The following is an 18653-nucleotide window of genomic DNA, read 5'->3' as shown; positions in this document are numbered from 1 at the left end:
TAGGTGGGAATAATAATCACAATCAGTGGGGCTCCAGAAATTCTAAAAAGGAGGGGCTTACAGAGGGATTTTTGGTTAGGAGGATTAGTCTTGAAGTAGTACATATACAGCAAGTGCACTGAAGGCACTTGCGCAGCTTTAAAAAAAAAAAAAAAAAGTTTATTTATTTTGAAAGAGTGGGGAGGGGCAGAGAAGACAGAGAATCCCAAGCAGGCTCCACGCTCAGTGTAGAGCCCGGCCTGGGGCCTGATCCATGACCGTGAGATCATGACCTGAGCTGAAATCAAGAGTCAGACACGCAGCAGACTGAGCCACCCAGGCGCCTCAGTAGCTTTTTGAAGAGAAGGGTAGTGAAGGTAATCGTGGAGGGAGGAGTAGGGAGGGAAAGGTGCCTCTTGGCCCCACCAGCGCTGATTGTAGTTTATTTTTCACAGTTGTTGTGAACCTCTTTAATGCATATAGTACTTCATTGTGCTTAAAGGTATAATCAAAACTTGAGTTTCATTTGACTGTTTGTTTTACCCTTTATTGTCGCACAGAATCGATTCACAACTAATAACCTGACAGCTTTTTTCTCAGAGATCCTCTGTCACTACCATTTTAAGTTGAGGAACTATTTGCTCATCACAGATGTTCTCAAAGCAATAAGAGACTTCACACTTTGAATCCATAACTCTTTTATCCTGCAGAAATGATTTCTTCCAACATTTGTCATGATTTCTGGCCATGAACATCATTTTCTTAAAGTAGTACATTAGAGCTAGTGGTCTTATTTCTAAATGTAGTAGATGAATTCGTTTTACCTTAGCCTCATTTGTTTGAGATTCTGGTCTTATGCTGGTTGATATCAATTTTCTTAGATATTTTTTTTTTCCCTGCTTCAATTTAGGGGAAGATGCATCTCTGCCTATTACCAGCGGAGGAAGCTACCAGGTATTGGTGAACAATGTGTTTTATTTCACACAACGTGTGGTGGACAAGCTTTGGCAAGGCATGTTCAACAAAGAATCTAAACTTCTTATAGATTTTATAATTCAACTAATTGCACAGGTAACCCAATTTCACTATTAGTTTTAGAGTACATGTTTTCCTATTGAAAAACTTTTCCTAATATGTCAAAATTATTGGAAATAAATGTAACTAATAAGATAACGTTAACATTTACCATAAAGCTCACCGTATTGAAAGTGAATAAAAACTGTCAATTTGTAGCCCTTCCCTTCCTTACCCATAGCTGGTGCCAGTGTGTCCCTTGTAAAGTTGCCTAAGTTCCCTCAAGCTGTGGGCTCTCCCTGACCTCCCCACTGACACTGCTCTTTGCCACCCAGATAGCTTCCTTTTGGTTTAAATACCTTAAGTCAGGACAATTTGATGAGGTTTTTTTTGTTTTATTTTTACAGTATGATATATTTGTGTGTAAAGATTTAGAGAGCAGGAAGAGTTGATATTAAAGGCATATTTTCTCCTTGTAATTGAATCTTCACAAAATTCACTGTAGTTCTTTGAAGATGTCATTTTAGAGTATGTGTGTGTGTGTGTGTGTTTTCTTTGACTAAAGAATGTTGGCCTGGTTTGGCACAAGTGATTAATCTTACTCAACACTTAATGTGGAAACTGGGAAATGCCATTATTGTGTGTTATTAGCATATGGTGCACAGATTCTTTCATGTGACCTAAGAATTTTTTTAAGCGTTAAATTTGTATTTATGCCAAAGAGAAAACTTTGCAAGTGAGGAAATGAAATGAGAATGTCAAAAGAAGTTTTTTACTAACATTTTAGGTTTGTTGTGTTTGTTTCTTCAGTAATTTTGAGTGGAGATCACTCCCCCTCACACAACTTTAGTGGTAGGACCTTCTCCCCGGATGGCACTTCCTCATCTCCTCTGGCAGGCTGCTCTGCCCACAGGAGTGGTAGCAGCTCTCCTCACTGGGGGGTGTAGCTCTCCTCTCACTAAATTATGTATATGGCTCTCTTGGGATCTGAACCTCATATTAGCAAAAGCTTTTTGGTTTGTAGCTTAGCACACCTGTGCTGAGCATGGCATTTGGTACATAATAAACCTAATGTTTCTGTGCGAATGATACGCGGATCTTTTATTTCTGTCCATTCTACTAAATAAAGTATCTTTCATTATCTTTAGTCAAAAAGAAGATCACAGGGATTGTCACTTGATGCGGTTTATCACTGCCTCAATAGGACCATCTTGTACCAGTTCTCACGGGCACACAAAACCGTTCCACAGCAAGTGGCACTCCTAGATTCGCTCAGGGTCCTGACTGTAAACAGGAACTTGATCCTGGGACCTGGGAACCACGACCAGGAATTCATTAGCTGTCTGGCTCACTGCCTTATTAATCTACATGTTGGAAGGTAACTTTTTAATGTTCGGTTTGCCACCTTGAGTTTATCTTTGGTATTTTTCCACCAGAACTCTTTGTCCTACTTTTTTGATAGTAACATTTTTTTTTTAAATCTCAGTTTTAAAACTCTGTGGAAAATATGAAAGACAAGGGTTACATTTTTGCAACAAAATGAGTATTCTTTAATTTTCTGTATCTTTAAATTGGTCATTAATCACCTTATGTCACATATATAACTTAAGTTTTTATTTCTTAATTTTGAGAGAGAGAAAGCATGTGAGCAGGGGAAAGGCAGAGAGAGAGGGAGAGACAGTGTCAATCCCAAGCTGACAGCACAGAGCCCGATTCAAAGCTCCATCTCACGAACCATGAGATCATGACCCGAGCCGACATCAAAAGTCAGATACTTAACCAACCGAGCCACCCCGGTGCCCCCACATGTATAATTTTAAAAGAAGAAGAAAGTTTACTTTTTTTTTTTTTTTTTTAATTTTGAGAGAGACAGAGCGTGAGTGGTGGCGGAGTAGAGAGAGCAGGAGAGAGAGAGAGAGAGAGAGAGAGAAAGAGAACCCCAAGCAGGCTCTGCACTGTCAACACAGAGCCCGATGCAGGATTCAAACCCACAAACCATGAGATCGTGACCTGAGCCTAAACCAAGAGTCAGACGCATAACTGACTGAGCCACCCAGGCTCCCCAAAGTTTACTTTTAAAATAAACAAAATACACATTGTTGGAGGTTAAGGGAGGTGAAAAGAATGCAATAAATAGATGCAGTGGTATATGTTAAATGGGTGAAATTAGTATTTTTCCATTGATTGCTTTGACAAATACGTACTCAGTGTCTGCTGGGGCCGGGCATTGAATTAGGGACTGGGATGAAATGTGAGCAAGAAGGAACCCATGGTGGGGTTTTGGAATATGCAGTCTAGGAGTAAAGATAGAAGTAAGCAAGACTGGTCAGGGTGCTAAGTCCTGTGCTAGAAGCATGGTGCTTTGGGAGCATGGAATACATGCCCCTAACTGGAGGAGACACCTGCCAAGTTACAACTTGAACATGGTTAAGGAGGAGGTTAGCCCTCCAAAGGGGATAAGAGTGATGTAGAAAGAAGGAGCCATCTGTATGATTGCCCAGGAGGAGGCAAGAATGTGGCACTTAGGGGAAACTGCAAGTAATTGACTGCCACGGAAGCAAAAATGGTGGCATAAGAGACTGGAGGGAGGTGGTGCATAGACATATGAGCAGAATGTTCTTAAATGACCTTTTTATAATTTTTAGGTAAAAATGTTAATAGTGATCAGAAGGCATCTCGGTGCTGTTGTGTCTTTTTAATTACAGTTAGTCAAGTGGGTTTGTGAGATCACCCCTTTAAATGGCATTTTTATGCTAAAGTAGGAAGTTCTGTTTTGTGCATCTGCTGAATGTCTGTCTGCCAATTATGGAACTTTGTAATAGAGCCTGCATTTACCTGTGTCTGCAGAGGTATACTTGGTCATTATGGTTTTCAGCTACAGTCATTTCCTTCATATAGTTTAAACTGGAATTTTTCAGCAACGTGGATGGGTTCGGACTGGAAGCAGAAGCCCGCATGACTACATGGCACATTATGATACCCTCTGACATTGAACCAGATGGTGGTTACAGCCAAGATATTAGTGAAGGTAATTGCCTCAATATGTTTTCTTCCTTTTCTCTCCCCACTCCTTCATTTCCAAGTTTTAAGATATACCCTGCCCTTTTCCAAAAAAACTCACTTAAGAGATGGCCAGGTGGTTCGGTCGGCTAAGTGTCCGACTTCGGCTCAGGTCATGATCTCGCAGTTTGTGGGTTCAAGCCCCGCATCGGGCTCTGTGCTGACAGCTCGGAGCCAGGAGCCTGCTTCAGATTCTGGGTCTCCCTCTCTCTGCCCTCCCCCACTGGCTGGCGCTCTCTGTGTCTCTCAAAAATAATAAACATTAAAAAAATTTTAAAAACCTCCCCTGAGAAACTGTCAGCATTGACAACCAGCCCCCCAGTAGGTCACACCTGAATCCACACCTATATGCCCACCAACATCTAAATCAACCTGGTAGCTGTAGCTCTCCTTATGCCAAGATGGGTAAACCACTAACCGCTGATATTGCTAGCCCTCAGCATTTCATGGTAACACTGGGACACTTGATATTTATTTACCTTTGCACAGCTAGTGGTGCAAATACTGACTTGGCATTTGCCATTAAGAGAGCTGCCTATTGGTAGTGTCAGACATGTCACATTAGAGACAAATACTGCTTGAGACAGGTTGTCACTACTCTTCTTTTTTTTTTTTTTTTTTTTTTTTGTTTTTTTTTTTTTGAGAAAGAGAAAGTGGGAGCAAGCAGGGGAAGGGCAGAGGGAGAGAGAAAATCTCAAGCAGGCTCCATGCCCAGCACAGAGCCCAACTCCAGGCTTGATCTCCTATGGGATCATGATCTGAGCCAAAATCAAGGGTCCGACACTTAACTGACTGAGCCACCCAGGTGCCCCACTACTACCGTTTTTATTCTCTTTTAATCTAGTTTTCCCACTGATTTTTATAAGTATTGTGCATTAAAGTCTTTGGGGTGGATTGATTTCTAATTTCCATGTTGGTCCATAGAAAAGTCAGATAACTACAGTAGTGTTGGTCTCCCCAGCCATACAGTGTGGTGGTTTAGCATATGACTTTATCCTTTGGAAGGCCAACACTCACTCTTTCATTCATTTAAGCATTAATTTACTCTCTTTGCTTTCACTAACACATTTTGAAGCCCAGACATTGAGGAACAGTGACTGTTTTCACCCCATACGGAACTAACAGTTTAGAATGTTGGTTCTCAAAGCAGACTAACCACATCAGCATCATTTGAGAGCTTGTTAGAAAAACAGATTCTCTGGCCCCACTCAGATCTACTGAATCAGAAACTCTGGGCATGGAGACCAGCAGTCTGTTTTAACAGGCCATTCAGGTGACTCTGATGCTTGGTAAAGATTGGTCTAGAGCAGGAGTCAGACAAATTAGCAAGGAATCCTTAGTAAGATGCAATTTAATAGTAAATATAAATATTCTTTTCAAATATTTGTTCTCTTTTTCCTTTTGAAAATTTAGGAACAAGTAACTTAATTTTCCACTTAAATAGATTTAAAAATTATTTTTAAATGGGGGTAAGTTTTTACATAGAAGAAGCTAGACAATAAAATTTCTGTGTATTCAATTTCTAGTTTTATAAGTAAAAATGCAGTCTTTTGCATACATATGAATATATATTTTTAAATTTTTTTTAATGTTTATTTTTGAGAGACAGAGACACAGTGTAAGCAGGGGAGGGGCAGAGAGAATCTGAAGCAGGCTCCAGGCTCTGAGCTGTCAGCACAGAGCCCAATGTGGAGCTTAAAAACACGAACTATGAGATCATGACCTGAGCCAAAGTTGGATGCTTAACTAACTGAGCCACCCAGGTGCCCCATGAACATATATATTTCTTAAGTTCTCCAAGTAACCAACCACTGTTTTGGTTATCTGAATAATAATTTTTACTGAGCTTAATATGATATGAAGCTTTTTTTTTTTTTTTGACAACTAAGTACCCTAGATGAGATTCTTAGATGTAAAACATGAAGAAAATTACTAACTACCTTTATATTGTGTTTTTGATAAGTTGCTTTTTTCCATTTCCTAGGGCGTCAGCTTCTTATAAAAGCTGTCAACAGAGTTTGGACTGAATTAATTCATAGTAAGAAACAAGCCTTGGAGGAGCTTTTCAAAGTCACTCTACCTGTGAACGAAAGGGGTCATGTGGACATAGCTATAGCAAGGCCGCTCATTGAAGAAGCTGGTTTAAAGTGTTGGCAGAATCATCTGGGTAAGAGAGTCCTCAGAGATGATATGAACAAGAGATTTTACATGCGACTGTTGTCTATGGGTACACTTTAGATATGTAATTAAAACTATCCCAAAAGGATATTATGGTGGCAAAAGTGAAAGTTAACAGCCATTCTAGAATGGTTATGTTGAGATTTGGCTTTTTTTCCCTCAGGTTTTTTTTTTTGTTGTTTTTTTGTTTGTTTTTTAATCTGAGATGTGTTACCTACCCCTCTGCCATTTATAAATTTGTAAATAATACTCTGCCTGCAGATGTTCATTATGGTCACCATCTTGTCTACAAATCCATAATCCCTCTTCTGTAATTCTGAAATTCAAAAAACCCTGAAAATCCAAGGTTTTTTCAGGAATTTGGTGCCCAAAATCACTTGTTAGCAAAGCCTAACCTATCTTGATTTATCCTACTTAGTATAAATATTCTCACATTTTGCTGCAGAAATATTAATTTGTTCATTTTATGGTTTACTGTCATTGACCTTCTGTTGGTACTATATAATATATAGTGTATGTACCGTATCACTTTTTTAAAATCCAAAACATTCTACATTCCAGAGTATATGCAGCACCAAATATTTTAGGTAGGGGGTTGTGAATTGTTGTTAACACAGAAACTGAATGCAGTTAAAGTAAGTTTGCGTATTACTGCAGAGCTGTGAGGCTTCAGCCAAATGTAAATTCAACTAGTACGGTAATTCCCAAGCAGTTATCCATGTAAATGTCTAATATCTAAGAGAATGTCTGTGTCTGTAACGTCAGCTGCTCTTCATAACTACAAAATTGTGGTTTGTAACCATGACACAAAAGTGTTAAAAGTAAGACTGAGAAATACATGGAGAAATTGCAGAGTCATGTAATTTTAATTTCACAGCCCACGAGAAGAAATGCATAAGTCGAGGAGAAGCTCTAGCGCCCACCACGCAATCCAAATTGTCCCGCGTGAGCAGTGGTTTTGGTCTTTCCAAGTTAACAGGATCAAGAAGGAATCGAAAGGAAAGTGGTCTTAACAAACACAGTCTTTCCACCCAGGTATGTTGTTTAGCTTCATCGATGGTACTATTAGAAATCTGTATTTCAAGGTTTAGTTGTAGTGTTTCATACAATACATTTAACATGTACAAGCATACGATTTGAAGTACAACTTTTGTGCATTGTTGCTTTAGAAGAGAGAAGGAAAGAACCCACATAATGAGAACGTCTCCCAACTGTCTATGATAAAATTGCGTTCTGAGTGTTGTGTATGCACAACCACTTCATAACTGGACGTGACATCCAGATACTGATCTGTGATCAGACCGTGGATAATCTTTCCCAGTTTTTCCAAACTTCCAATAATTTTGTTACTGATAATTATATAAATTTTAAAGCAGTAGCAGAACAAAATGGTTTCTTTGTTCTTTAGTACCTTGTCATATATATCTGTGATTGATTTTTTTCAAAACTCCTCTACCTATGTTAATTGCTTCTTCATCATACTTCCTCTACCATCCCAGAATCTTAGGCAGCTGTGAGGGTCTGAGAGGAACAATATGTATCATTCACACATTCCATGTGTTAGGCCAGGTTCTCCAGGAAGCACACCTAGAGGGAGTTTGGTGCAAGGTGTTTATACCAGGTGCCCTTGTGGTCCATATTTGTGGAAGGGTAAGAAAGGAAGCAGAATTGACCACAGGGAAACACTAGGTTACAAGGCAGGTCTGGCCTCAACTGACCTAAGTGGAGCTTTGGGGCCAAAACGGCCTGCCCCAGTTGACCTGTACTGAGCTGAAATAGCTGAACTTGCCTGCCTCCAAATCACCCCGTCATTAGGTTTGGGGTTCCCTGGCAGTTCTCTGCAGCTGTGGTGATCCCTGAAGGTGCTGATGGCACTCTCAAAGGCTGTAGGAGCAAGCATGTCCTTGAAGGGGCATTGAGCAGGGGAGGGCTGGGAGTGGATCTGTGTCCATCATGCAAGCCTCCATTAGATTCATCAGATAATTAATCTTTTAGGGTTTTGTTTATTTTGTAGTTGTGCCTTTAGCAGAATATTAATTTAATAAATAATTTGACATTATTTTAAGGCTAGTTAACATTTTTCCAGGCAATCCATGAAATATTAACATCTCATTTTCCATCCATTGTTAGGAGATTTCTCAGTGGATGTTTACACATATTGCTGTTGTCCGTGACTTAGTAGATACACAATATAAGGAATATCAGGAGGTAAGAATTCGTAACTATAATAAAGGTTTGTTTTGTGTTCCTTGACTGAGAAAAGACTGTTTCTCATGATACTTTTTTAACCCGAAGAGTAAGTTGCTGAACTGCGTTCATCATCAGATGATGTTTTAAATTATCCCTGCCAGCTACTTTGGCCATTGGTTTTAAGACAGAAAAATTTGACCTTTCTAGAAGCAGATGGCATTGCAAAAAACAACAAACCGGAAATCACAACAATACCATTAATGTCAATGGTACTGATGTATTGCATGTGTTGTTCCTAATAAATATTAAAATACAAGAAAATCTGTCTCAGACTTAACAAGGAGACTATGAAAATATGCACTCTGCCTTGTACATATCTGTCTCTGAAAAGTCTCTTAAAATTCAAAAAAAACTTGAAGATGAAATAATTTTTTTTCTTATAGTCACTTAGTGATTATGTTGGTAAGAAATAAATTCAGTGAAATACTCTTGGTGAATTCATGATTACTCAAAAACTTATCCTAAATATTTTATTTCCAAAATGGCTGATTTAGATCTATTAAAGATTTCTGAATGCTGAACTGCTACTATTTTAGGAGCATACACTAGCTATTTGTTACAGGGTATTGACCTCCCCACCAAGAATACATTAAATACTACTATAATATTATGTAACTTCAAGATTATTCATTCTGTAATCTTCACTGTTAGCTGTAGAAAGAGATCTTTATTCTTAGACTGATATTGTATTCTTCTATTCCATCAATCATTAAATGTGCAATATGTCTTGGGGCGCCTGGGTGGCTCAGTTGGTCAAGTGTCCGACTTCGCTCAGGTCATGAACTCACAGTTCATGAGTTTGAGCCCCACATCGGGCTCTGTGCTGACAGCTTGGAGCCTGGAGCCTGCTTCAGATTCTGTGTCTCCCTCTCTCTCTGCCCCTCACCCGCTCACTCTCTGTCTCTCAAACATAAATAAACATTAAAAAAAATTTTTTTTTAATGTGCTATATGTCTTGATATTTGATATATACCAAGAAGTTATACCAATTCAGAAATTTTCTTTTAAGTAAAGTGGTTTGGATCGATCCCAGTGGCCAACTGAAAATGGTTTTTCTTTTGTTCTTCTATGAATATCAAGTTATTTACCAGAGCTGCATGTTTATATTCTTTACCTAAAATTTTTGGAAATGTTACCAAGTTTACCAGTAATGTGGTGTGCTGGCAGTATTTCTTGATCTGATTCACTAGATTTTCTCCTATCCAGGTTCTAGTACCTAACCTGTTTTACAACTTGAGGGTGGGAAGGGGACTCATCCTTAAATTACTGTGTTTATCCATTAACTTACACTGAACTAATCCTTTCAGTGTATTTTCATAAGGCACTGCACACTCTGCCTTGTACATATCTGTCATTTACTTGGTGCTAAAGTAATCACTTTGGCCACCATAAAAACCGTACCTTCTCACAAAATTAGTAGCCTGATGTTTTTTAACAATTTTATTGTTATAGAACAACAAATAAATGTAATTTTACTTATATACTATTGACTGAAATGGTATATACTGGTTTTGTTTCCAAATATTAACTTGGTTTTAAGTTATTTGTAGACTTTTAATTATTGCTCCCACTTTTGCTTGAAAACCAACCTGGACCCCCTCCCCGTAGCGCCAGCAAAATGCCCTGAAGTACGTGACAGAGGAGTGGTGCCAGATCGAGTACGAACTGTTGCGGGAGCGAGGGTTGTGGGGCCCCCCCATCGGTTCCCATCTAGACAAATGGATGTTGGAGATGACAGAAGGGCCCTGCAGAATGAGGAAAAAAATGGTGCGAAATGATATGTTTTATAACCATTACCCTTATGTGCCAGAAACGGAGCAAGAGACCAACGTGGCGGTGAGTATTCAGAGTTAAATGTTCGTAATGGCTCTTAAAAAATTTTTCCTCTTGGCAAGCATTCTCCTCTCAGGTCGTTTACCTAAAATCTCTAATTTAGGAACTTCACCGAACAGTGTCAGATTGATAACACAGGGTGGTGGGTGTGGGATGAAGCAGTGCAACAAGGCAGCGAGGAGACGCTATGACAGGCTCTCGGGCCGACTGCCAGGGTTTCCAGCCAGCCTCTGCCACTTCACTCGCTGAGTGACCTGGGACAGGCCACGAGCCACGCCAGGTTTCCGTTTCCTTGTGCCTAAAATGGAGAAAGTAACAGTCCCATCTCAAAAGCTGTTAGGACTCAGTTGGTTAAAATTAGAGAGGTACTTCTGTGGTGCTTATTTGTGTGCCAGAAAGCATTCTGAGTGACTTACGTAAATAAACAGTGGCACTAAGCAGTATCCTTTGAAGAAATACAACAGCTAAAGAATAATAGCCTGAATATCTATCTTTCTCTGTGTATCAAGAAACTTCATCACGGACTCCACAGGTTTAAAACACGGCAGAAGTTCTTTTTATTCAGAGAAGTCACCCTTTCCAAAGCCTTTCTTCAGACTTTTGCACATGACTAGAAAAATTTCGTCCAAGCCGATGATGGCACAGGAATCGTGTTTTTAAGTTTAGGGAAATACACTCTCCTGGGCGTGGCTAGCTGGCTCAGTCAGTTCCGGGTCATGAGTTCAAGCCTCGCGTTGGGTGTAGAGCCTACTTAAAAACAAAAACAAGCAAACAAACAGAAGAAAAGTATACTTTCCCAAGAAAGCCACTACAAGTTTAAAAGAGAAACCATAAGACTATAAAATCCACTGAGTTCAATTCTGAAAACCCTCTTAACATTTCAAAATAGTAATTCAACTCTTCAGTGTCCACTAATAATCCTTTGCCTCCAAAACGAAGTACACTTTTGTCCTTAGAAAACTCATATTTATTGTAGAATCACAACTTTGGAAGCTGAAAGGGGGTCTCACCTGTCATTTTATCCAGCTTCTTCATTCTGTTGTTTTAATGTTTAATCAATTGCAAAGACATTATTTATGAGGCATTTACCTGTGTTTGTACCTTGTCTCTGAAATGAAGTCCATATTTCACACTTGAGAGCACACCTGTGTTTGGACTAGCCACACTTCATGTGGTCAGTGGCTGCCATTCTAGACCAGAACAGCTCTAGAGAATTCCTGACTTTTAGACCACTGTTTCGTGACTTGTTCTTAATCTATACTCCTTTTTGATGAAAAATTCTTACATCTTCCTTTAATCTCATTTAAATTTAAAAAAATTAAAATTGTAGCTTTTAAAAAAATACAGTCTGGAAAAGCGTCTTCTAAGATTTTCCTCCTCCCCAAGGATCTGATCACACTATGCTTCATGAAGACAGAATGGTGACTCTCTCTCAAGGGAATGTATTCCATGCTGTGTTTCACTCCAGTATTTAGCTGTCTTGGAAATAAATCTAGTGTAAACTCCTATACCCAGTTAGAAACCCAGATCACTACAGATCACTAAAGAATATTTGGGGTTTGTTTTTGGATATGTGGTTAATACAAAATGTTTAGAATTCTAAAAATGTTTAGAGTCAAACACTTACCAACTGTAGAAGTTTTATTATATTGTATTAAAAACTTCATTTCAGAACCTTTCATGGTTTAAATACTTTCACATTCTTGACTTGATATTTGATTCTCTTGACAATTAAAGAAACTAAGATTTATAAAAGAAGCTTAGAACATGGATCTTCTAATAAGTAGTTTGCGTTCTATAATGTGAGGGAAGCTTGCATTGTTCCAGTGACCCTTTTTTTCCTGCCAAAACCCTGGCTCTATTTATTTTGTACCCACTGATTTCACTACTGTTCTCATACTTCTTAGAATATACAGGGCTTCTAGGTGGCTCAGTGGGTTAAGCATCGGACTTCAGCTCAGGTCATGATCTCACAGTTCGTGGGTTTGAGCCTTGTGTTGGGCTCTGTGCTGACAGCTCAGAGCCTGGAGCCTGCTTCAGATTCTGTGTCTCCTTCTCTCTCTCTCTCTGCCCCTCCCATGCTCATGCTGTCTGTCTCTCAAAATGAATAAATGTTTAAAAAAATTTTTTAAAGAATATGGGTCTTAGACCTGCTAATAAATAGTTAAGATTTTTCAACATAACTTCCTAAAGTTCACTTTTCCCAGAGCTATTCCATTCTGTCAAGAATGTTATACTTGGTACAGCTGTAACTTAAAGCACCACAATCTCTAATACTAGTACACTATATTAAAAAAAAATAAAATCCACCCATATTTTGCAGCCTTTTACTAGCACCTACTTTTGTCTGAGCAAACCAGCAATACAGTCTCTAATTCTTAATCTTTTCTTCAAGTGAATAATTAAGACTTTAAGCCTGTAACAATCTGATAAAATATTTCTTGAGTCAACAGTCATTTAAATTGAATCCATTCAAGAATACTAAAATATAAGACAAATATGCTCTCCTAAAAATGTGACAAACCCACTATTTTTATTTAACTGAGGCATATGCTTTTGAGGCATATTTTTTACTTATATAACCATATTTTTATATTGTTTATTCCTTTCCTTCTTTATAACAGTGTCATTCAACTTTATAGAAGTATATTTAAACTTCCGTATCAGATAAAAACAAAATAACCTATTCGAAGTTCACACTTACAACCTTAGTATCATTAGCATTTTACGTAAGCAAAAGCGTTCACCATCCTAAGAAATCTAAACAGTCTCAGAAATAAGTATGTACCATATGGAACTTATTTTTCAGCCAGATGGGTTACATACTGGGAAATACAAGGCAGTCAAGAAAGGCTGCAGATACATTTACAGAAAAGGAAAGAGCAGGTGGGAAGGGGAGACAGTTACAGAATGTGGAATTTATGTGGCTTAGTCCATTCACGAGTCAAGGTTAATCTGAATCTGCTGTGATGAAATTTTCTGAATGACTAATTATTTTGGTTTTGCCAGTTCAGAATTCTTGTAAATTTAAAATGCCATTAAATGTCCACTTTTATTTTATGGAATATGCAGTCTGGCAATGTTTACAGCAAAGAAGATTCCAAAAAATAGAAGCAGCTGCTCTCCTACTGACTTGTATCATAAGATCAAAAAAGAAGAGTAGGTGCTTACGAAGCACAGTGAGCTTGATGCTCTGCAGAGCAGTTTACGTGCAGTTTCATTACATCTCATCACAGTCCTCTGAAGTATAGTTAGTACTGTTTTCCCAGTTACACAGAGGAGGCATCAAAACGTAGAGAAGTTCTAGGGTGCATCCAGTAAGTAGTAGAGTAAGACATAGTGAGTATATAGGATGACAGTTCCTCAGAAGTTGAATCACTTTTGAAAAAGAAGAGATTCTAACCTTTGATGGTTTTGTGACATTATTGGTGAACAGTGAATTTCTTCCAGACAGAAACAGTATGCTAGGTTTTGTGTCTCTAATGCTAACAGAGTATCAGGAACTTAATCAGTGTTGAATGAATGGACATATCAGCACTCTTTCTCCTGAAATTATAGACTTTTCCATTGCTTTCTCATTTAGCATTCTGTAGAATTTTCCTAATTCTGAAACTTTTCTAGTAAAAAGGGCTAGAGCCAAATTATGACATTTGGGCCTAAAACTTCTATAATTTGGGAGAGGGCTCTTCAAGAAAAGGAGTATAAACTTCGGGCTACAAAATTACTCGGACGCCTCTTTCCAGCCTTTTGAAAGGATCCCGTAGGAACTGAGAGCTGTTGAAGTTTAAGACTTTCCTTTTGGGGGGCGTCTGGGTGGCTCAGTAGTTTAATCATCAGACTTGATTTTGGTTCAGGTCATGGTCTTGCAGTTTGTGGGTTCAAACCCCGCGTTGGGCTTTGCACTGGCAGTTAGGAGCCTGCTTGGGATTCTCTCTGCCCCTCCCACTCACACTGTCTCTGTCTCTGTTCTCTCAAAATAAAAATAAAAAAGACTTTCCTTTTGGGATAATTTCCATTACTAAAACAGCTATGCTAAATTGCACTGTAATTCTATATTTTTTATTAAAGTTTTTTTTTTGAGAGAAAGTACATTCGTGAGTGGGGGAGGGGGAAGAGAGAGAGAATCCCAAGCAGACTTGGGGCTCGATTTCACAAATCATGAGATTATGACCTGAGCCGAAATCACGAGTTGGACACCCAACTGACTGAGCCACCCCGGTGCCCCTGTAATTCTGTATTTTAGGTGGTAATGTCAGTTGTAGATGTTGTTAAGATGTGAGCAGAGGATATGATGAAAATATAAAATCCAGTGGCTTTTAAGCAATTGTGTCATTACTCTGAATCCTAAGTAAGGAGAATAAGATTCCATATTTTGCCATTTAAAAAAAAATTGTATTTAGATATGAAAACCAGGTTTTAATTCTGTGGTCTCCTTATTTTCACAGAATTTATTTTCATAGAATAATAATCTCAAACAAGTGTTCTATTATTTGCAATTACCACCAGGGTGAAGACCCCATTGCCTACCTATTAATTTCGGGCTGCTTGGGACAGAAGGGTAATCAACTTACTAGAAGCTTCCTTTTCTAATTAAGGGAGTCTCCTGTGGCTGCTGTCACATATATTTTTTGTTTAATATACAGATGTCACAGGATTCCTAGAAACTAAGCAACTCATTCAGGAAATGCCATTGTCAGCATTATAGAAAAATGTGAAGAAAAATGGCTGAAGAATTATTTTCTAGAAATTCTGACTTTGAAAGTTTTAGATTTCTGTGTAAACAATTATAATTTAGTTATAATTTTTTTTTTAGTAAAAGAGAGGTATGATAATATTAAAGTTATTGGTATAGCATATCTCTTTACTATTGATTGAATGCTGTGCCTTGTAGTGAAACAAGAGCCTCAGTGAGTGGATCAATGAGCAAGTATGTATTAGACTGGCACTGTACCCTATGCTGCAGGGAAAATAAAGAGTGTGCATTTCAGACCCTGCCAGCATTTTGGTTGGTGATAAATAGTGGACATCAAAGTTGCATTTGCCAATAGGAGTTTGTTCATTTTGCTATATTGGTCTATCACACATCCAGCAATCTATCTTAGTCTTTTTTAATGAATTTCAGAGAGAGTTGCAGAGTCAGTACCCTTCACCCCTTAATATTCCACATGCATATCAATAATTAGAATTCAGTTTTTGTTTATAATTCTTTTTTTATTGGCATAAATTTTACATACATTGAGGTATACAAATCTTAAGTACCATTGTATATTCACATGTGTGTATTTTATACTCGTGTAGCCAGTACCCTTACCAAGATAGAGATCATGGATATATATTTTAAAGATTATTCTTCATTACAAGGTATGCTTTTAAAAGTTTGCTTTTAAAGATAAACATTTATTAAAACCATGTGAAGTATTTGAAAGAATGCCCAGTAGTCCAGTGTGTGTTTTGCCTAGGGAAGAAACCCTTGTGAAGTCATTTTGCTGACGCATGTTTACCGTGGGGAAAGGTACTAGAAATCAACTCCAGATAAGAAGGAAGAAAAATTGGGAGTAGTTCTTGGGTGCATCATTGTCTGTATGTAGCTATCTGTGTATGTTTACATGCATAAGCCCAACACGACAGCTCAAAAGAAATTGCCTTCTTGTTAGTTGAGATTTTATTCTGAGAATAAAATATATAGCTGCCACCTAATATTTTTGGAAGTGCTCTTTACAAAACTTTTGGCCTGGAGACTGATGGCCCAGTCTCCCTTTTGCTTTCAGCCATTCTGGGGTTGTAGGTGGGAAAGTAGTAAAGAAAGTAGGGCATTGGGCTTTTATGGGAGGAAAGCACCTCATGATTTCTGTGGTGTGGGGTTTTGGAGATAATGGTGTAAACCAGTTACTCCCGTTATGAAACAGATGTAAGGATAAGCACAGTGAAAGGCAGGTGGAAGGTAATAGCTAGCATTAGATTCTATTATCCAGTTTTCTGTTTTTTTTCCTTTTGAAGCCATATAGACTTGCCTGTCATCATCCATGACATTGGCCGCCTATGCTGAGGTTTTGTCTGTGATTTTTCAGTTAGTCCTGTTCAGTTAGCCTTGAGAATTTTAGTGTAGTTTTTACTTTAAAACTACTTTGGATAATTAAAAAATAGTAATGATAATCACATGAATTTTGAGTGTGTCTTCCATATGTCATACAATCCTCAGGAAAATTTTATTTTTGTGGTGTTCTTTATGTTGTTGTTATTTTGGTTTGGTTTTTTTTTTTTTTTTCTGATGTGTCTATACTTAATACCCTGTTTTCAGTCTGAGGTCCCAAGTAAACAGCCCGAGACACCTGATGATATCATTCCTCAAAAGGTAAAACACAAATTACCATAAGAGAATGCAAAATACTTGCAGTTTTCTTTGTTTTGTTTTTGTTTTTTTAGTGCATGGTAGACTAGACTAACATAAAAGATTGACTTTCAATTTGTTCTTGTAAGTTCCTTAGAGTTGAAAGGTTGGTGTCATTCGTGCTGAGAGATGTCCTAGTCTTTCTCGGCTTTATTCTAATTAGCTTTCTAGGGCCTGTCTGCTGCTCACTAACAGGTTGAGTGTTCGCTGCTCTCACCACAAAATGTGTGTTGCTTCACGTATAAACTAACAAGTTCTGACGCATGTTAGTAATGGGCAGCCTGACACCCTCAACTTTTTTTTTCATTTACTCATTTAATTCCTCCAGATACTAAATAGTGTGTATTTTGAGAATATAAGAAGTATCCTCTTCTAAAAATTATTTTTTCAACTAGAAGGCTTTAATGAAAACTAAGATATACATAGATCACTTAAAAAAAAATTTTAGCTTACTTTAATTATAAGTTTAAAAATATACAATTATTTTCTTTTTCCAGAAAGATTCAGTACCTTACTCAGTTTAAAAAAAAAAAAAAAAAGTGGTTCTTTAGAACACAGAAAACTACCTCCAAATATTTAGGGAATAAGGCTTATATTTCCAAGTTGAAGTCCTTAACCAAGTAGATGTTCCCCCATCTACTCATTGTCTTGCCCATAACTAACTATGCTTTCATCTTTTTAAAAGAACAATTTTGAGTTGAAGATAACACTGTTATACTTAACGTAGAAGAATTGGTACACTACAAAGTTTACTACCTTTCTTTCATTTCAAAACTATTGCAGTATTATTAGTTTGCTTATCAGATTGGTCCTTCCATCATTGTAATATTATTTTACCTCATTTTAATAGTTTCCTATGTTATGTATTTCACTTTCCATTTATTGCATATCATTCCTCAGTTAGCTTGCTGCTCTCCTGACTCTGTACCTAAAGTTAAAGGAAGGGCATTGTGGCTTCAGTTATGTAGTTTTTTATCTCAAAATAGGTTCAGTATTTAAGTCTAAATATTCCAATTGGACATTTATTTTCCGCTTAAGTTGGAAATCATTTGTTTAAAAAGGTCTTGCTTGAAAAAGCATTATAGTGGAAAATATATATTGACTACTTGAGTTGAAGAGTAAGCCAATGGAATATTTTTAATTACCTATTCTTATTCATGAGAAAGGAAAAGTGAAATAATGTTTAGAAAGGGAAGGTTTTAAAGCATGATTCAAACTCCATCTTTTTTTTTTAATTGTTAATCCAAAGTCTGGGTCTCATTCTAATCGAGGAACTTCTATACATATATTCTCCCTGTGGTTTTACAGTTTTGTAGGACATTTTAGACCTTATTTTTTCCATTATATTTTAAAGAAAAAAGGTCTGGGTCAATTGGAGACTTTATTTTTAGGTTAAACATTAATTATTTTGAAAAAGAAACACTCTTGAATCGTATTCCAAAAATATCTTTTCTAATGTTTCTAGGTAATAAATTTCTTTTTCAAGATGGACTTATATATGTTCTTAATATACTCAGTTAGTAGACTTATGGATCATGTTATTTTTACACAACAAACAACAGGAATGTTTTAGCAAATTGAATGTATCAGCTTGGAGGGGCAGGCCAGCCAAAGAGCACCATCTGGCCTAAAGCTGGTTGATTCCATCTTGGGTCAAAATTTCTAGAATTTTAGTGATAACTGGGAATATGGGGAAGAACAGTGCAGTTCTAAGTCTTTACCTCCAGATATCTGAAATAAACACAGGCACAGATGATTCCAACTGAATGGATGGGCCTTTAGGCCTGACTATTTAACTTTCTTTTGCAAAGTTCCAGGCTCCTCACAAACCAGACATCCTCTTGCAACTTGATGCTCTCCAACACTGGGTGTTCTCTTTACTGTCTAAGAAGGTTTTCTAATACATCTACTACAGTGAGGCCATGCAGTACTAACATGAAAACATTATTTG

At 37.6% G+C, this 18653-nt stretch overlaps 1 protein-coding gene across 10 annotated transcripts in view; it reads left to right on the top strand.

Annotated features, from left to right (window-relative positions):
- Nucleotides 1–18653, top strand: part of WDFY3 (WD repeat and FYVE domain containing 3) — a 290160-nt gene that overhangs the window by 213183 nt on the left and 58324 nt on the right. For 9 of the 10 annotated variants that reach the window (XM_049630812.1, XM_049630817.1, XM_049630814.1 and 6 more), the window contains 8 exons: nucleotides 890–1050; nucleotides 2142–2371; nucleotides 3912–4021; nucleotides 6038–6220; nucleotides 7109–7266; nucleotides 8362–8439; nucleotides 10090–10317; nucleotides 16613–16666. In XM_049630812.1, the coding sequence (XP_049486769.1) occupies nucleotides 890–1050; nucleotides 2142–2371; nucleotides 3912–4021; nucleotides 6038–6220; nucleotides 7109–7266; nucleotides 8362–8439; nucleotides 10090–10317; nucleotides 16613–16666 (1202 nt within the window). The remainder of the gene's footprint in view (nucleotides 1–889; nucleotides 1051–2141; nucleotides 2372–3911; nucleotides 4022–6037; nucleotides 6221–7108; nucleotides 7267–8361; nucleotides 8440–10089; nucleotides 10318–16612; nucleotides 16667–18653) is intronic. The other variant, XM_049630815.1, reaches the window with a different exon arrangement.

This window comes from Panthera uncia, chromosome B1 (genome assembly GCF_023721935.1).
Source record: "Panthera uncia isolate 11264 chromosome B1, Puncia_PCG_1.0, whole genome shotgun sequence".
NCBI classification, from domain to species: domain Eukaryota; kingdom Metazoa; phylum Chordata; class Mammalia; order Carnivora; family Felidae; genus Panthera; species Panthera uncia.
The sequence above is the reverse complement of the archived record's forward strand: the minus strand, read 5'-3'. Positions and strand labels throughout refer to the sequence as shown.